Genomic DNA, 19682 nt, shown 5'->3' with positions numbered 1-19682 from the left:
AAAAAAAAAAGATTTTTTTTTCCCCCCCGGCTTTTGACTCGCTCGACCGCTCATAAAAGCAATGGGACTCTGTCTGTGAATGGAGCTTGTAGTTATATATTATATAAATATGCAAATATTATATAAATACGTATATAAATATGTACATAAAGTGTTGTAATTATATTCCAACTCCGCGTTCTTCTTGGTCATCGTTTTTAAAGCAGTTCTCACTTACTTGCATGTATATGTCAGCAGTCTAAAGGAGCTTTTGTAATCTGTATCCAATTTTGTTAAGTTATTATAACTTATAATATTGTGAGAATCGTGTTGAAATGATTCTGAATTGAATCAGCACCCCAAGTATCGGAATCAAATTGAATCGTGAGTTGTAAGGTTCATATCCCTAATATTTTCTATTGCACTTGTGTTGATATAAGCTATAAATGTCAGACTTAAGTCTTATGCAAAGTTTGGTTCAAGTCAACAGCTTGCCCGAACCCCCTTCACCTACCTTTTTGAATAAATTAGTACCGTTTGCCGTTTTGCCCTTCTGTGAAACCGATGAGGGTTGAGTGACCACCCTCTATTCTCTTCGCAGGCCTCATGTATATAGCGCAAGTGGCATTCATTGGCTTCACTAAGGGCTTAATGATGGGGATAATGCGTGTAATGTGACATTAATTGTTAAAGGTGCATAATAACAGCCCTCAATCATGTGGAAGGCTGCCTGGCATCTAATGAGCCTCTTTCAGCCCAATAGAGTGCAGCAAGGGAATGAATAGGAGGAATTAGCTTATTGGCTATTCATGCCCACTCTATTGCCAGCTATTTAAAAGTCATTGACCATTGCATTGGAAGGAGGAGGTGTGTGCTTCTGCGTGCGTGCGTGTGTGTGTGCATGCGTGTGTGTGCACGCACAGCTGATGGTGGGAGGGGTCGAAAGGAGCCTCTTTACCTAAGATAAAAACATGGCAATAGAAATGTCAAGTGGCTTTTGTGCATGTAGCGGGGCAAGGGAAACAAATAAACCTGGGCTTTGCGTCCCCCCCCCTAGGCATTAGCATATGAAGTGGGTCAATATGCTCGAGATGGCGGTGGGTCTGGGTGCTGTCAGCCAATCCTTAAAGGGTGCGGTGATTAATATCTTTACGATGCCATATGTAGCCCGTTGCCCCCTGCTTTTGACCCCCTACACACACACACACACACTCGCTCATGCACACACAGTGTCGCTCAACGCCTCTCGCTGTTGATGGATCAAGCCACCCACCAATCTGCTCTCACATTAAAACAGGCTTAAATTCATGGCAAGAGCAGAGAATGAAACAGCACAGTAGTCTTTCATTTAACGTATAAGTTTCTCTTTCTCTTTAAGCCTAGCAAGTTAGCATTAGCACACAAAACAAGTGTTAAATAGGAAAAGTGTTTACTTCAGCTGACAATAAAAGCTTGAGGTGTAATATTTGCCAGCCATAGCACTAAAATATCAATTTTTTACAGCTCCATAGTCCATCTAGTTGACCATATAACAGCTAATACGTAGTTTAAAAAATCCAATAAAGATAATGATTTGGGGATTTGAATAACACTGTACCTTGTTTCATCAAATCAGTTCTTATATTTTGGAAATTGCCATAATTGTTTTCTACACAAGGCTTTTTTTGTTTTATCATCCAGCATTCTTCATTCTTTTGTATGAAGAAAACATTTTTTTTTCGAGGAAGATGTTTTTGTACAAATTGGTTGCTTGTAAGCTGGTCTTTTAAACAGGGCAAATGTATTCACATAAAATATAAACATTTGATTTTGATTTTCTCACCCCGTTTTTTACTTTAGGACAAACACATTGACTTAACGCTTTAATTGTTCACTTGTAATACGTTCCAGTCGTTCCAAGTTTGGCGTAATAGGAGCAAAATATTATAAATGCCTCACTGTGGAAGGCACAGTTTAAAAAAAGTATTCTCACTCACACAAGGGCATACTCCGCAATAACCCCCCCCTCCAGCTACCCTCGAGCACCAGCCGCTAACCAGACCCTCTGAATACTGGCACCAGTTGCACTTTTGTCCCCCTCCCTTTCTCCAGCGTACTAAACCAGTCTCATTAATAAGACCTGTATTATCTGTCCTGACTTGAGGCCAGTCCATGAAATGAATAGTCAGCCTCTTCATTGCTCTCTGCTGTCTGACTGGAGAGCTCATAATGGCTTCATTAAGGCAGAAGTTTCATTTGCTTGACAATGCCTTAATGGCCGATGCGCAGTCTGTTGGCAGCACGGAGAAGGGTCCAGGAGGAGGAGAGGTTTTTGTTGAGCGTTTTCATTCGGGGGTCAGTCCGGGTCATCTAAGTGTCAGCCACAAGTGAACAAATGTGTAATTGATGTCAGGAGAGCCCCGGGTTCCCCCCGGGGAAGCACCCTCAGCTTTTTTCCTTGAGATCTCAGTGGAGAAAGTGGGATGGTGGCAGTTGTTTGCTCCCCCCAATGTCATTCACTCTGTGTTCTCATCACATCAAGACAACATAGAGTCAAGAATGAAAAGGCTAAAAAGAGACAAATGATGTCCCAGGAGGAGGATACGCTTCAATTTTGGCTCCTTTCTCCTGCCAGCTATGTTTCGTTTCTCCCTGCTGGTGTAATTGCTGTCCCCACACGTCGGGGAAGCTGGCATCCCTTACCGGGGGGTGCGGAAGATGTCCCCCTTTTGTTTCCCCAATTTGCACGGATGTCATCATAGAATGGTAGGAAAGTGGCGAGACACATGCCGGTTGTCTTAAGGTAGCATTGCGGCATAACGTTCTGTCGTGTGACCCGACACAATGCCACAGATAAGACGCCTTGGTTGTGTGTACGCTGTTCTCACGCGAGAGAAGATCACAACAGACTCAGGCCTCTTTCTCTTCTCATTATCTGTGTCAAGCCGCTTTGTAAAGAAACAGCTTTAGCTTTGAGCAATTCTCCAAACACCCGGTTGTATGTGTAATTAATTATGTGAAGTGTGTATGTTACTGTTGTGTTTAAGGTTACTTTTGGTTTGTCAATTTTCTTTTCAAAATTGTCCATCGGTCGTTTTAAAAATTTAAATTTTTACAATAATTTTAGCACAAAATATTAACCCTTCATCGTTTTCCACGTAACTGCAATCTGATTAATGTGGGAGTACAGTGTCATTTGCATAATTAGCCATGACGCATGTACATCTGATCTTAATGGACACTTTGAGATTATGTGGGTAAAATAACAAACGATAAACAAAAAGATTTCTGTTGCTTATTTTTCAGTTTTTTTTCCCCCAAGGCTACAAGCAAGACTGTTTAAAGCTAGGTGGACTGGGGGCAGAGTAACACTGGCTGCTCATAAAGAAGAGCAATAAGCACTTTTTTGTATGTCCAAAAAGACCAGAAAAGTCGCTACATTTGTCATTGGTGGCTTTTTTGAAAAACAAATTTTAATCAAGAGGGGTCTATCGCTAAGTTGGCAACATTGATCTCTCTGATATGTAATTTTATTCTCTGGCAGACCAGGTGCGTATGGGGTGTGTTAAGGAACAACAGTTACAATTCCAACGGTACATAGTTGTAACATGCTACATTCACACAGTCCCATTATAATGTATAATGTTTGAATCTAATCACGGTGGTCCAAATGTGTCTGTTTACATACAATGTTGGCAACCTGACTCCACGTTTTTCCTACCTATTTGTTTGGTAGCTGTCAACAGTTGTATTTACTATGAATTTGTAGATCATAATCGTCCAACACTTTTGTTTAAAAAGATAGACATTTACGACCCGTTGATGTAGCAAAATATAGTAGTTGGTAGAGGTGGGAAAAATAATAATTTCTACAATGCATCACGATTAAAATGTGGGCAATTCAAGACTCTATGGACAAGTGTCCAAATATCAATCATTTATCAATCAATGTTTACTTATATAGCCCTAAATCACTAGTGTCTCAAAGGGCTGCACAAACCACCACGACATCCTCGATAGGCCCACATAAGGGCAAGGAAAACTCACACCCAGTGGGACATCGGTGACAATAATGACCCAGTGGGACGTCGGTGACAATGATGACTATGAGAACCTTGGAGAGGAGGAAAGCAATGGATGTCGAGCGGGTCTAACATGATACTGTGAAAGTTCAATCCACAATGGATCCAACACAGTCGCGAGAGTCCAGTCCAAAGCGGATCCAACACAGCAGCGAGAGTCCCGTTCACAGCGGAGCCAGCAGGAAACCATCCCAAGCGGAGGGGGATCAGCAGCGCAGAGATGTCCCCAGCCGATACACAGGCAAGCAGTACATGGCCACCGGATCGGACCGGACCCCCTCCACAAGGGAGAGTGGGACATAGAAGAAAAAGAAAAGAAACGGCAGATCAACTGGTCTAAAAAGGGAGTCTATTTAAAGGCTAGAGTATACAAATGAGTTTTAAGGTGAGACTTAAATGCTTCTACTGAGGTGGCATCTTGAACTGTTACCGGGAGGGCATTCCAGAGTACTGGAGCCCGGAAGGAAAACACTCTATAGCCCGCAGACTTTTTTTGGGCTTTGGGAAGGGAAGTGGTGTTCTGTGGTGATTAGCCTTCTGCTTTGTTTTTAGCCCCGCTCGACATCCGCGTTTCCGATCACACCGCTGGCGTCTGCTCCGTAGACGGCCCCCGCTGCTACTAGACTCCCCTGCTTCACAGGCCGCTGGATGTAGCCGCCGACGTATTCCCATGCTAGTTAGCATGTTTAGCACGCACGCGTCTATCAGTCCAAAACGTCCCGATGTGTCCACATCCAGAAGTGTCTGGCGGTCGTACGTGATCACGGAGTGACCACGATGTGAGCCAGCCATAAAGTTTGTAGAATTGTCCGGTATTTCTGCCAAATGTTCCATCTTTAGCAGGAGCTCCGCAATGTTGCAGCCCGTCCGGGCGCCGCCATCTTGGGTAATCCTCTTGTTTAGTACGGTAGCATCGCTAACCCAACAAGGGACCCCTTCCAGTAGCTCAACCCACTCAGCTGATGACTTTATGCAATTCTTTAGTAAGAAAATTGAAGTCATTAGAAAGGAGATTAAAGACAATGCGTCCCAGCTACAACGGGGTTCTATTAACACTGATACGATGGTATACACGGCGGATACTGCCCTCCAAAATAGTTTCTCTCGTTTTGAGGAAATAACATTAGAGGAATTGTTACGTGTAAATGGAATAAAACAGACAACATGTTTACTTGACCCTCTTCCTGGGAAACTGATCAAGGAGCTCTTTGTATTATTAGGTCCATCAGTGCTAAATATTATAAACTTATCACTCTCCTCGGGCACTGTTCCCCTAGCATTCAAAAAAGCGGTTATTCATCCTCTTCTTAAAAGACCTAACCTCGATCCTGACCTCATGGTAAACTACCGACCGGTGTCTCACCTTCCCTTTATTTCAAAAATCCTCGAAAAAATTGTTGCGGAGCAGTTAAATGAACACTTAGCGTCTAACAATCTATGTGAAACCTTTCAATCCGGTTTCAGGGCAAATCACTCCACGGAGACAGCCCTCGCAAAAATGACTAATGATCTATTGCTAACGATGGATTCTGATGCGTCATCTATGTTGCTGCTCCTCGATCTTAGCGCTGCTTTCGATACCGTCGATCATAATATTTTATTAGAACGTATCAAAACACGAATTGGTATGTCAGACTTAGCCCTGTCTTGGTTCAACTCTTATCTTACTGATAGGATGCAGTGTGTCTCCATAACAATGTGACCTCGGACTACGTTAAGGTAACGTGTGGAGTTCCCCAGGGTTCGGTCCTTGGCCCTGCACTCTTCAGCATCTACATGCTGCCGCTAGGTGACATCATACGCAAATACGGTATTAGCTTTCACTGTTATGCTGATGACACCCAACTCTACATGCCCTAAAGCTGACCAACACGCCGGATTGTAGTCAGTTGGAGGCGTGTCTTAATGAAATTAAACAATGGATGTCCGCTAACTTTTTGCAACTCAACGCCAAAAAAACGGAAATGCTGATTATCGGTCCTGCTAGACACCGAACTCTATTTAATAATACAACTCTAACATTTGACAACCAAACAATTAAACAAGGCGACACGGTAAAGAATCTGGGTATTATCTTCGACCCAACTCTCTCCTTTGAGGCACACATTAAAAGCGTTACTAAAACGTCCTTCTTTCATCTCTGTAATATCGCTAAAATTCGCTCCATTCTGTCCACTAAAGACGCTGAGATCATTATCCATGCGTTTGTTACGTCTCGCCTCGACTACTGTAACGTATTATTTTCGGGTCTCCCCATGTCTAGCATTAAAAGATTACAGTTGGTACAAAATGCGGCTGCTAGACTTTTGACAAGAACAAGAAAGTTTGATCACATTACGCCTGTACTGGCTCACCTGCACTGGCTTCCTGTGCACTTAAGATGTGACTTTAAGGTTTTACTACTTACGTATAAAATACTACACGGTCTAGCTCCATCCTATCTTGCCGATTGTATTGTACCATATGTCCCGGCAAGAAATCTGCGTTCAAAGGACTCCGGCTTGTTAGTGATTCCCAAAGCCCAAAAAAAGTCTGCGGGCTATAGAGCGTTTTCCGTTCGGGCTCCAGTACTCTGGAATGCCCTCTCGGTAACAGTTCGAGATGCCACCTCAGTAGAAGCATTTAAGTCTCACCTTAAAACTCATTTGTATACTCTAGCCTTTAAATAGACTCCCTTTTTAGATCAGTTGATCTGCCGTTTCTTTTCTTTTTCTTCTATGTCCCACTCTCCCTTGTGGAGGGGGTCCGGTCCGATCCGGTGGCCATGTACTGCTTGCCTGTGTATCGGCTGGGGACATCTCTGCGATGCTGATCCACCTCCGCTTGGATGGTTTCCTGCTGGCTCCGCTGTGAACTGGACTCTCGCTGCTGTGTTGGATCCGCTTTGGACTGGACTCTCGCGACTGTGTTGGATCCATTGTGGATTGAACTTTCACAGTATCATGTTAGACCCGCTCGACATCCATTGCTTTCCTCCTCTCTAAGGTTCTCATAGTCATCATTGTCACCGACGTCCCACTGGGTCATTTTTGTCACCGATGTCCCACTGGGTGTGAGTTTTCCTTGCCCTTATGTGGGCCTACCGAGGATGTCGTGGTGGTTTGTGCAGCCCTTTGAGACACTAGTGATTTAGGGCTATATAAGTAAACATTGATTGATTGATTGACTAACAAGCCGGAGTCCTTTGAACGCAGATTTCTTGCCGGGACATATGGTGCAATACAATCGGCAAGATAGGATGGAGCTAGACCGTGTAGTATTTTATACGTAAGTAGTAAAACCTTAAAGTCACATCTTAAGTGCACAGGAAGCCAGTGCAGGTGAGCCAGTACAGGCGTAATGTGATCAAACTTTCTTGTTCTTGTCAAAAGTCTAGCAGCCGCATTTTGTACCAACTGTAATCTTTTAATGCTAGACATGGGGAGACCCGAAAATAATACGTTACAGTAGTCGAGGCGAGACGTAACAAACGCATGGATAATGATCTCAGCGTCTTTAGTGGACAGAATGGAGCGAATTTTAGCGATATTACGGAGATGAAAGAAGGCCGTTTTAGTAACGCTTTTAATGTGTGCCTCAAAGGAGAGAGTTGGGTCGAAGATAATACCCAGATTCTTTACCGTGTCGCCTTGTTTAATTGTTTGGTTGTCAAATGTTAGAGTTGTATTATTAAATAGAGTTCGGTGTCTAGCAGGACCGATAATCAGCATTTCCGTTTTTTTGGCGTTGAGTTGCAAAAAGTTAGCGGACATCCATTGTTTAATTTCATTAAGACACGCCTCCAGCTGACTACAATCCGGCGTGTTGGTCAGCTTTAGGGGCATGTAGAGTTGGGTGTCATCAGCATAACAGTGAAAGCTAATACCGTATTTGCGTATGATGTCACCTAGCGGCAGCATGTAGATGCTGAAGAGTGCAGGGCCAAGGACCGAACCCTGGGGAACTCCACACATTACCTTAACGTAGTCCGAGGTCACATTGTTATGGGAGACACACTGCATCCTATCAGTAAGATAAGAGTTAAACCAAGACAGGGCTAAGTCTGACATACCAATTTGTGTTTTGATAGCTGTCAACAGTTGTATTTACTATGAATTTGTAGATCATAATCGTCCAACACTTTTGTTTAAAAAAATAGACATTTACGACCCGTTGATGTAGCAAACTATAGTAGTTGGTAGAGGTGGGGAAAATAATAATTTCTACAATGCATCACGATTAAAATGTGGGCAATTCAAGACTCTATGGACAAGTGTCCAAATATCAATCATTTATCAATCAATGTTTACTTATATAGCCCTAAATCACTAGTGTCTCAAAGGGCTGCACAAACCACCACGACATCCTCGGTAGGCCCACATAAGGGCAAGGAAAACTCACACCCAGTGGGATATCGGTGACAATAATGACCCAGTGGGACGTCGGTGACAATGATGACTATGAGAACCTTGGAGAGGAGGAAAGCAATGGATGTCGAGCGGGTCTAACATGATACTGTGAAAGTTCAATCCACAATGGATCCAACACAGTCGCGAGAGTCCAGTCCAAAGCGGATCCAACACAGCAGCGAGAGTCCCGTTCACAGCGGAGCCAGCAGGAAACCATCCCAAGCGGAGGCGGATTTGTAGATCGTAATCGTCCAACACTTTTGTTTAAAAAAATAGACATTTACGACCCGTTGATGTAGCAAACTATAGTAGTTGGTAGAGGTGGGGAAAATAATAATTTCTACAATGCATCACGATTAAAATGTGGGCAATTCAAGACTCTATGGACAAGTGTCCAAATATCAATCATTTATGAATGTTAATGTAATATAGACATTTCAAAAATGGTAATGTTCTCTAATCGGTAGTTCTAGATTTGGTTATACCTAATTATGGTATAATCATTAGCCAACATTTGTTTATGTGTTGGCTGTGTTAGCACGGACACAATGAGTATTTGAGCTATTCTAGCCAGGGCGCTCTGCTTGCTTCAATGTTAAGTAGTGAAACAACAAAACAATAAATGCCTTGTACATTTTAACAGAAGGATATTAGGAACCATGTTACAGCAGAAAATAAGCAGTGAAGAGGATATTCGCAAGTAAATCAATAAGTCAGAAGAGACTATATTAATTGTTAAATCTGGGAATCTTTGGCCACCTCACGATTCAATTACAATAAAGATTCAAAAGCTATGATTCTATTAATTGATTTTTGATGCATCTTTAATTTATGTATACTGATGCAGTTTTACATTTATTTTCAATTCACAAAATAAGCGTTTATCACTTACATCTTTTAAAAAAAGGTGCATTTGTAATAAGAAATTCCCATTACATTTATTGAATTCATGGAAACGTGTGAAAAAATGGAACAAAAGTGCCCTATAATAAAGGAGCTGGGCGGATCTCTTTCAGATGGCTCGCCTCAAATGTTTACAACTGCCTGCATTACTTTATCAACAATACATAAACAGATTATCAATTACTAATCCATTTTTAATCGTCCATGTCCGAATTGCAATGCATCTAAAAATCGATTATTTCCCCCACCTCTACTAACCATACAGTGTGGCCCACAGCCGGCAACACTTAAAGCCATACAGTAGATATGAATGAGTGAACAAAGGACACATGTCTTTGAGCCGGACATTTATGGCGATTGGGGGCAAAGTGTTTGACCATTTAGTGGTTTTAAAAGGCGCAAAAAATAATCAAGGATGACTGCTAGAGGTGGGAAGCTTTGGGCACCTCATGATTGGATTACGATTACAATTTAGGAGATACGATTCGATTAAAAATTGATTATTAAGGCGTCTTTATGTATATTGATGCAGTTTTAAAAAGTTTTTGTTTCACTAAATAAGCGTTTACCACTTGCAACTTTAAAAAAATAAAAATTACAATAAAACAGTTAAATTGATTCCCACATTTATTAAATTAATTTAAAAATGTGTAATGTGATAAACTGGACCATAAGTGCCAGGTGCCAGATAGTAAAGGAGCTGGTCAGATCTTTCCTTGAGGTGGCTCACTGCAGTCAGCCAACTTTTTAAAATGTCTACATTACTTTATTTACAATAAATATTTTGATTATTGACGTTTACCAATCGATTCTGCAATTGTCCATGTCCGAATTGCGATGCATCTTAAACTTTATTATTTCACCTACCTCTAATGACTGCCATGTAGGGACGGTTATTTTATTACTGTAGACATATTCATTATATTTACAATATATACAATCAGGGTTTCCCCTAGTCATTATATTTACAATATATACAATCAGGTTTTCCCCTACATGTAAAGGATCGTGGCGCAACGCCACAGCAAGATTACTGCCGCCAAACCTTCAAAATATTTTTTTTTTCTTCTTTTTTTACATTAAAGCAAATTTAAATGATGTATTACTTGAGTGGATATACCGTGTATATAGTCTATTATTTACGTACCATTGACTATATTACTTTTGAAGAATAGCTCATATACCATTTATTATGGGGGAAAAATAACTTGCATTTAACTTGCCTGTCAGAAGCGCGTCAGCAGCTGGTCGCACCTAAACGTGTTGACACCGGGCTAAAGTCAAATGAGAGGGATTAATTTAACTTGATTCCTACATGTATGTCCTTCATGTTTATATATAATGTACTTTTTTAGTGTGGTTAGTTTTCGTTTTGATTGTGAAGAATATAAACAAAACACCAAGTTATTTTTTTTCAGATTTAATAAAAAATAACCGTTAACATATTTGGCAAACTATATTACAACATTCAAGGGAGGGCAGAATAAAGTGTAGCCTGTTACTTTTTAGAGTAAGCAACAATTGAAACTGCATTGAATTATGAGCACAGTCTACCAAGTCAAATTCCTTGTGTTAAAACTGATTTAGATTGTGATTCTGATACAAACATTTTTTAATATTAGCATTAACTAATAAAACAATGTTTTTTAAATATACATAAAACATTTGTTTAGCCTTTTTAAAGAAAATATATGCATCATTGCAAATCAAAATGATTGGCAATGCCCATAGCCACGCCCCCACCAGCATGAATGTGGTGGCAATCTTGGGGAAACCCTGTACAATATGACAATTATAGATGTATAATCGAATTGCAGCCCCTAAAACGTAATTTAATCGTGAGGTGCCCAAAGATTCCGACCTTGAGTACGTCGAATGTAATTAGAACCATGGCTAGTTGATTCCTTTTTGTGTACGTTTCATCTTAGGACTGTAATGTTTGATCAAATGTATATAAGTGACTGTGACGCATTTGCGAAAGGTTTGAATAAATGGGAGAAGAGTCCAAAGTAAAGCCCGATGTTTGACAAGAGCAGCACATGCTTTTTATCTGATTATTTACTAAATATACAGACCAAGTGGCTACGTTGGCAACTATAATCATCACTTCTGCTCTTCTTTTTTATAAGCGAGGGTGAAAATGTAGTGCTGATTTTATTTGTGGCAGACCACCCTGTATGGTAAACAATTTAATATCATGACCGTTGCTTGGCTACAAAACTTCCAATAGTTTACTATTCCGGCCTGTCCACAATTGTTTGGATACATTTAAAGGTGTTTTCTGCTCTTTCAGGTGGTGAGACTATCAAAAACATCAAGGAGCAGTCTCGTGCCCACGTGGAGCTGCAGAGAAACCCGCCGCCCAACACTGATCCCAACGTGCGCATCTTCTCCATCCGAGGCACCCCGCAGCAGTTGGAAAAGGCTCGCCAGCTGATCGATGAGAGAATTGGGGTAGGTGGTCTAGCTCCTCCATTGGCCTATTGTCCCTCGCTTATATTCATGAACACACATGTCCCTGCTGCAGCGAGCGGTAGGTGGGGGCATGGGGGGTTGGGGTGGTGTTTCGTGGTGACTGTGGCCCTGGTGGCCACAGAGATGACACCAGAGGTTACAAAGTAAGAATCCATCAAATGGACTTAATGGAGTGCATCAGCACCCAGCCGTGCCCTTTGACCTTGTCTGTTGGCTTCCTTTTAAACACAAGTGTGGTCTCTCTCAAACGCCACTTCCTTCTTTCCGCTGCAGGCTCCGGGAATTGGAGGAAACGGCAGCTTTGGCATGAACCCCTACAACCAAGGATCAGCCACTCCTCCTCAGCAGTAATTAGTTTTTCATTCATTTCAAGATCAGAAACCCATTAAAGTGTATTATGAACTGACATTGTCTCACAGCGGCCCTCAGACGTTCATGACCGGTGGCTGGGGCACAACCTTTCAGATCTGGCAGCCTCCTGGCCAACAGGAGCACAGTAAGTTGGAATATCATATCGCCTGACAGAAGTCACATGAGCTAATGTTGTCAGATCTCAAAATAAAGGAAGCGGAAAAGCGTTTTTATGACAGTCTGATAGGTCACACGGGATGGTTTTGAGACATGATGATGCTAACCACCTTTTTCCTGTCCAGACACACTTTCAGTTTGTACTCCATGGGAATGATTAGGAAAAAGAATTGCAGATGAGAAGCTGACACTGTTACGTGTGTCTGCTTTCAGGTCACAATGGATCCCAGACGGGCCAGATGGACTGGGAGCAGTATTACAAAAAGCTAGGCAAGCACAGCAAACCACTACACTTATTTCTTCCTGACGTATGCATCTGTAAATTCACATGCTATAAGTATGGTTGTCCCGATACCTATATTTTGGTACCGGTTAAAAAATGTATTTCAGTACTTTTCTAATTAAAGGGGACCACAAAAATTGGCGTTATTAGCTATGTTTTAACAAAAAATCTTACGATACATTAAACAAACATTTCTTATTGCGATCGAAGAACAATTTTGCCATTAAAAAAAATAGTGAACAAAAATTTTTGGGGAGGCAAATGGTAAATGGGTTATAGCGCTTTTCTACCTTCAAGGTACTCAAAGCGCTTTGACACTATTTTCACATTCACCCATTCACACACACATTTGACACACTGATGGCGGGAGCTGCCATGCAAGGCCCTAACCACGACCCATCAGGAGCAAGGGTGAAGTGTGTTGCTCAAGGACACAACGGACGTGACTAGGTTGGTAGAAGTTGGGGATTGAACCAGGAACCCTCAGGTTGCTGGCACGGCCACTCTACCAACTGCGCCACGCCGTTCCCAAGAGGCAGTATAGTACTGTTTAATTTTTTTGTACCACTGTAATTAATTATTACTGGTATATCGTACAATCGTAGTTACAAGCTATGTGTACACATTAAATAGACATGGCTGTTGTCTTCTGTAGGTCAGCAGAGTCAGCAGGCCCCGAGCGCTGCTTCAGAATACATTAAAACTTGGGGTGAGCGCCTATTGATTACTTACCACACCCCATCCTCTCATCTCGAGCTTGTTGTGCTCATGGTGGTTTTTGTTATCAGGTCAAACATCAGCTCCTGGATCTCAGCAGACCTCCAATCCTGACTTCAGCAACTGGGTGGACTTCTACAGACAGCCCATGGCCTACTTTAACCAGGGCGCTCAGCAGACTCAAGCCCCGGGCCTTCAGGTAAAATGTTTTAAAAAACTGACAAATCGACACAGTTCATAAAAGTCTTTATAAGGTTGGATTTAACTGTCAATATACCATTTGACATGCGGTTGAAATAGACTTACTGGACAATTCATTATTGCACATTTCAGCTACCAAAACTTGTTCCAGTTATAGAGCACTATGTTCTAGACCAGGGCTATTCAACTGGCGGCACAGGGGAATGAGGACAGACCGGCCCCTAAATTCAGTATATTTTTGCAGCAGATACCTAAAAATACAACGCTCTCATACCGATGTACTTTGGTTTAGTTTTTCTGCAATGGGTCCTTAGAAACAAGCATTCTTGTTGTTAAGAGAAACTTGGACCGTTGTAAACACATCGTTTCTGTTAAAATTTATCACTGACCAATTAATTGATGGCTTATTGTCTTAATTCTCATGTAACTTCCGGAAACAATATGCACTGATTGCATTTATTTTAACTTGTTTGTGTTTTTCCCTTTTTAGAGCAGGGATGTCAAAGTCAAATACATCAGAGAGCCAAAAAAACTAATTTGCTACAACCCTAGTGGCCGGACTGGTTCAATGTTTATTAAAAACATATTAAAATGATTGCACATAACTTATTGAACCAAGACGTAACACCGTGTACTGTGTTTTATTTAATGACTAAATGAATAAGCCAACATTTTCTTATGGCTCTATCACTAATTTCAATTGAAAACATTTTTCAACAGGCTCACAGACAAAAACAAACTTCCTTCAAAGCAAGTGGCTGTGGCCTGCGGGTCGGTTGTAATACTAATCAATTATCATCCCGGGGGCCATATATAATTCATTCGCGGGCCCGAGTCTGGCCCGCAAGCCTGGACTTTGACATCTCTGATTTAGAGGATTAATAGTTATTCTATATATGAAGTGAATCTTATAAGGCTTGGCGGATTTTTTTCATTGACATTTCATCTTCCTGAGAGTCAGCGTCCTGCAGTGGACACTTGGGTGTCGCATACCAGGGCCGTATTTGTACCTTTAAGGCCATGTCCACACAAACACAGTTTGATAAACGCATATCTGGGTTTAAAACGATCTCCATCCACACGAGTGTAGTCTCAAAACTGTATGTCTATACGCAAACGCATACATCGGCAGTCATGGCCATTTGATCTAATCAGAAGCCTTGGCGGCGTTACACTTTTGTTATTATTTTGATATGCACAATCACATGTAAATTCTTTAAAAAAAAAACACACTTGACAGAGCCGGGGAACATCATGAATCTCATTTGGTGCCTAAAGCGCGCATATGCATACCTGTGCTGCTAGAACCCAACCCTTGTTCAATTATAACGTTTAATCAGCAACATGGTGATATAGTGCATGTGCGGTGAAGTGTACATTATTTCTAAAATCAGCGCACACTAACAAGGAGCCCAGGAAACCTCTTGAATAGTTAAGTGCCTAAAGTGCACGAACGAGCTGCAAACCTTTTCTGGTATAGTGAAATTACATGTGCAATGAAGTGTAAAATATCTTTAACATCAGTTTCACACTAACAAGGAGGAAGGATACATCACTTTGTTTTTTTTTGTGGCTTTGGCGTGCTATACGTGCACGAACAATCTACGCAAATTGGAACCAACACACTTAAGTTTTAACTTCATGATTTGTCGTTAAATAAGAATTCAAACATGAGATAAGGTTGCATCTTTCCTTTGAGTCGTTTGCTTGCAAGTTATCCAAAACCGCTGACTGGAATTGGCGCTGGCGGGAGTTTCGTGGAGTTTTTGAAAGCCCATGTCGATGAAAATTTTCATCAATGTAGAGTGAGAATACCAGTAGGTTTCCGTTCAAACATCCAGTAAGTTCTGTTAGTCTCTTTTAAGTCAGCAAAGCTGTGTTGGTTGCTCATTACTAAGCTTTTCAAATAACAGCGCATAACCATGACTTCATCAGATGAGTACAGCTCACTAAGGAGAAACGTTTTTTTGAACTTTTCGCATTGGCCATCGTTTACAAAAGAATGTGCTTTTAAGGACAAACACAGGCGTTTGCATGTGGAAAAGAGGCCTAAATGCAGAGATAAGTATGTGTTTATAAAGTATCCATATCAATGTGGACATGGCCTGACGTACAGTAGGAATTAGAACTAAATCAAATGTCCACTACAGACGATGTCAGTTCTCAGGATTATACAATATAAGATTAATAGTAAAGGGAGGTTCGGCCATGTCCTTTGCTTCCTGGAAGTGTGGCCCCGAGAACAATTTAGTTGAATAGTCCTGTGCTAACCCCCATTGATACTGCAAATGTTGCATTGTGGGATAAACAAAGTCTATCTTATCCTAATTAACATCTCCATTCAGTTAACCAACAAGTTGCCTACGCTAGCATGGGGTCTCTAAATGGCAACGGGTAAAAAAAACATTAGCATTATCAGCTGTGGGTGTACCCAACCTGATGTCATTTTTATTAATGTCATAAGATGGTGGTAGCTGCAATTGATGTACTGTATGTGTCATGTCTGGTGAGCATTGAGCATCCAGCAGGTTTATCTATCTCAGCTTTCGCTTAAAAAAACACATTTGTGTTCACAGTGAATAAATCAGCTGTCTTAATGCTGTCTCAGCACTTTGCTCCTTATAGCTATTACAGCATGCTTCTGTTGATGCTGTGTTGAACTCTACAGTCATCCATCGTTTATCGCTGTTAATTCTTTCCGGACTTGTCCGCGATAAATTAATTCAGGCAAAGTAGGAATCGTCAATTATGAATCAAAGATTTTCAACGTTGAGCATAAAAACGGTTGACTACCATCTAAATAAGAATTTCAACATTATTATTAAAACACCCTTTAGTCGCCTTTACACTCTTTTAATTCAATATAGTAATGCAACCTTGAGGCTGAGCCAATCTGAGGTCAGAACAGCGCACACTGATTAGTCTAGTCTTTTATAGTGGTTAATACTAGTGGTACAATATTCTTTGTCCACTTAGTCATTTTATGCTTAAATGCTTGATTTAAGCCTAAAAAAAATTCAAACTGTGCTTTAACCTTTTTTTTTTAAATTTGTTATGTGGCGAAGACTATTTCAAATGCGATGTGGCGAGGGACGGCCAATCGTACACCTGTCTTACAAATTAATGTGGTCAAAGGCTGCCTTTTTACTTCCTTAAGCACCCAAATTAATTTGGGAAGTAAAAATATTAAGAAATATAAATTAGTTTTAACATTTGGAAATAACAGTTTGACTGCAATTATCAACTCCTTCCAATTAATGTTTGATTTTTTTTGTGCGGTTTGGCTAAAAAAATGCCCAGCATTTGATTGGAGGTGTTACAGTATATTGCAGTCATTTGATTCATGCGTGTAATTCTTCTAATATGTTACATATCCAGCCTTACTAATAAGCCCCGTTTTAATTTAGGTATTAATTTAAAAGAATGTGTTATAGTTGCATGATAATAACAAATGTTATGTTTAACCCTTTCATGGAACTTAATGTGGTAACTTGATTAATATGTACATAGTAATGAAAAATAATTCAACCATTTTTCATCAACTGACACTTTCCATCTTGTTTAATTTCTAGCCATCGTGACAGCAATTAGTGTATTTGAATAAAAGGGGTGTGTCGTGAGGATTATTATCAGCTGTCAATCAGTTTGGACTTCTCGGCGTGTAGACGATGAGTGCAGGGTGTGTCTGATGTAAATCGGCGTGAGGAATAAGCTCGTGTGTGTGTGTGTGTGTGTGTGTGTGTGTGTGTGTGTGTGTGTGTGTGTGTGTGTGTGTGTGTGTGTGTGTGTGTCATCCTGCAGGATCACTAAAGAAGGTCGCATCACTGAGGACGGAGACGACCCTTTTTTTTTCTTTCTTCTATTTTTTTTTTTTTTAAACGGAGGGTTCTAGACTCTCATCGCCTTGAAGACTTTTTTTAGTGGGAAACACTAGCTGTAGAATGACATTATGATAAATATATTTCTAAAAATCAGCAAACCTTTATTTGTTACTAAATGCTTATGTACACTGTTGTTTTTGAGTAGACCGTATTTGGGATCTCTTTTTGGACTTGAGCAAGTATTTTTTTTGTTTGTTCTCTTGTCGTGACTCAGATTGTACCGCCAAAATGAATACCCCGAGACTTGCGTGTGTAACATTTCAAAAAGGCAATATAACATCTATTTTTTCTAGTTTGGTTTCCAATGGCACCCTGTTGATTCCGCTTAGCAGTCTTGAATATGTGTCTTATTTTTGTCACGTGTCATAAGATGTTTAAAGAACGTGTTGAGATGATTCTGTTTGTCTTATTTTTACATGATTCAGTGAAATGAAACTGTGATGTCTTGTTACAGGAAAATGTGTTTTTTTGTTTTTTTTGTTACATGGTTTAAAGAGTTTAAAAAAAGCGAGGCTCCACGTCAGCCTGCGGTGGCAATATAGTTCTAATTTAATTCCTCTTGTGCATTGTATGCTGTTTTTCATTGTCATTTTTATTGTATTCTGGTTTAAACACACACAATATATATTAAAAAGGTGCAATATCTTCTTTCACTTTTGAAACAAAGATGGGTTCTCTAATATTTTTGACCGACTTTTAACTTGTAGTTTTAAGATGTTTTCTGTTTTCTTATTTGTTTTTTTGTTTTTTTTCTCAAATGGAAATGTCGAGGATAATTTATTACATTGATCTGGTATCTAAGACTTAGAGGGATGTTGCAAATAGCTTTTTTGCCTTTGCTACCTTGTAAAACTGTACATATTCTCATGTATTTGACTGTTAATTTAAGGATATATATGTTTCATATATATATAGATATATAGAAATTATTTTCCTGCGACCAGTATTGTAGGAAAAGTGTCCCTCTTTTTTTCCTTATACTGAAAATGTTCAAAGATTATGAATGTGATTGAAATTGGATGTTGCATCTTGTTTGAAGAAGATAAAAGTGCTATAGAATTATTTTGTGTATGTTCTGTATACTTACGACTTATTCAAGACTGCTAAGCCTCTGTTAATTCTACCTGTGTGATGATTGATAACTGTAGGATATATTGTTTTCTTTTTATGTTTTAAGTATTATGATCAAAACTGTCTCCTTCGGTACCTCCCTGCTTCTCAGTCCAATGGTAATAACTTTTTAATATTTTTTTTATTTTTTGTGTGATCTAACTTTAAATAGGAATGATGCGTCATTACGGAGAATCAATTCTTGTATTAATGTCATTTCTTAATGAAAAGGGATATAATTTCGGAAATGTCTAATTATGGTGGGTTTATTTTCCTTTTGGTGTACAGTTAACCATGTATTAAAACAAACATCCAGACTACCTTTATTGTGTACTGTTAAGCTGTTTTTGGTTCCTATTGTGTAAATACAGACATGATACAGAGAATTATAGCTCGACTGTATGTTTTATTAGCAGATAATCTATTTTCTATATAGCCTGTTGACAGTTCTCAAAGTCAAAATAAATTTTCCGCAAGCCTCTCTTGTGGTTGACCTCCATTTAGTGCTCTTATTTTGGATGTGTGTGTAGAAATCCGGGATGACATAATTCATGCATGTCATTTAAAAACATTGACAATAATAGTAATAATAATGGCAACGTGTCGCCCTCAGGCTGCGCTTCTAGTGACATGTTCCTCCTCGCCACCCCCCTCCAGTTCTGTCAGTGCACATGCTTGCGCCCAGCAGGGGGGCCCCTGCCATTCTGGCCCCTGAGCAGCCACATACCGGCCCCGGCATTGATACACTGCAGCTGTTTCCAAATCCAGCCCTTGATTTTGATCCTCTTCCTCTCTTAGTGTGCCGTCCCTGTGGACACTAATGACCCGGTGGTGCCATTGTTGCGAGCCAATAACGCGCTTGTTCCAGACTCATTCCCAGACCGACCTTTTGTTATTATTATCATTAATTATCATTAATTCTGTGTTTATCTGCGACATCATCTGATAGCTACTTAGTATCAAGGGAGTGTTTGAGCCATGCTGCAAAGATGTTTGGGAATAATGTTGTATTTTTCTGATTTAAAAAAATAACAAACATTGTTCTATTAGAGATATCCAAATTTAATAATGCAGGAAAAATGTACTCGACAATTTATTATATATATATATGTATATATATATATATTTTTTTTTTTTATGTAATTTTTTTTTTTTT

General features: G+C 40.1%; 1 protein-coding gene across 1 annotated transcript in view; it reads left to right on the top strand.

Moving 5' to 3' along the window:
* The window catches only part of fubp3 (far upstream element (FUSE) binding protein 3), a 51900-nt gene extending 33054 nt beyond the window's left edge, over positions 1-18846 (top strand). Inside the window, exons 13-19 of the mRNA XM_061876355.1 lie at positions 11625-11785; positions 12080-12153; positions 12226-12302; positions 12548-12604; positions 13273-13326; positions 13406-13533; positions 17337-18846. Of these exons, the coding sequence (XP_061732339.1) occupies positions 11625-11785; positions 12080-12153; positions 12226-12302; positions 12548-12604; positions 13273-13326; positions 13406-13533; positions 17337-17345 (560 nt within the window). The 3' untranslated portion in view covers positions 17346-18846. The remainder of the gene's footprint in view (positions 1-11624; positions 11786-12079; positions 12154-12225; positions 12303-12547; positions 12605-13272; positions 13327-13405; positions 13534-17336) is intronic.
* Positions 18847-19682: the final 836 nt, after the last annotated feature.

This window comes from Nerophis ophidion, linkage group LG17 (assembly GCF_033978795.1).
Source record: "Nerophis ophidion isolate RoL-2023_Sa linkage group LG17, RoL_Noph_v1.0, whole genome shotgun sequence".
In the NCBI taxonomy this organism is placed as follows: Eukaryota; Metazoa; Chordata; class Actinopteri; order Syngnathiformes; family Syngnathidae; genus Nerophis; species Nerophis ophidion.
Note: the sequence above shows the minus strand (reverse complement) of the source record. Positions and strands in the feature narration are given on the sequence as shown.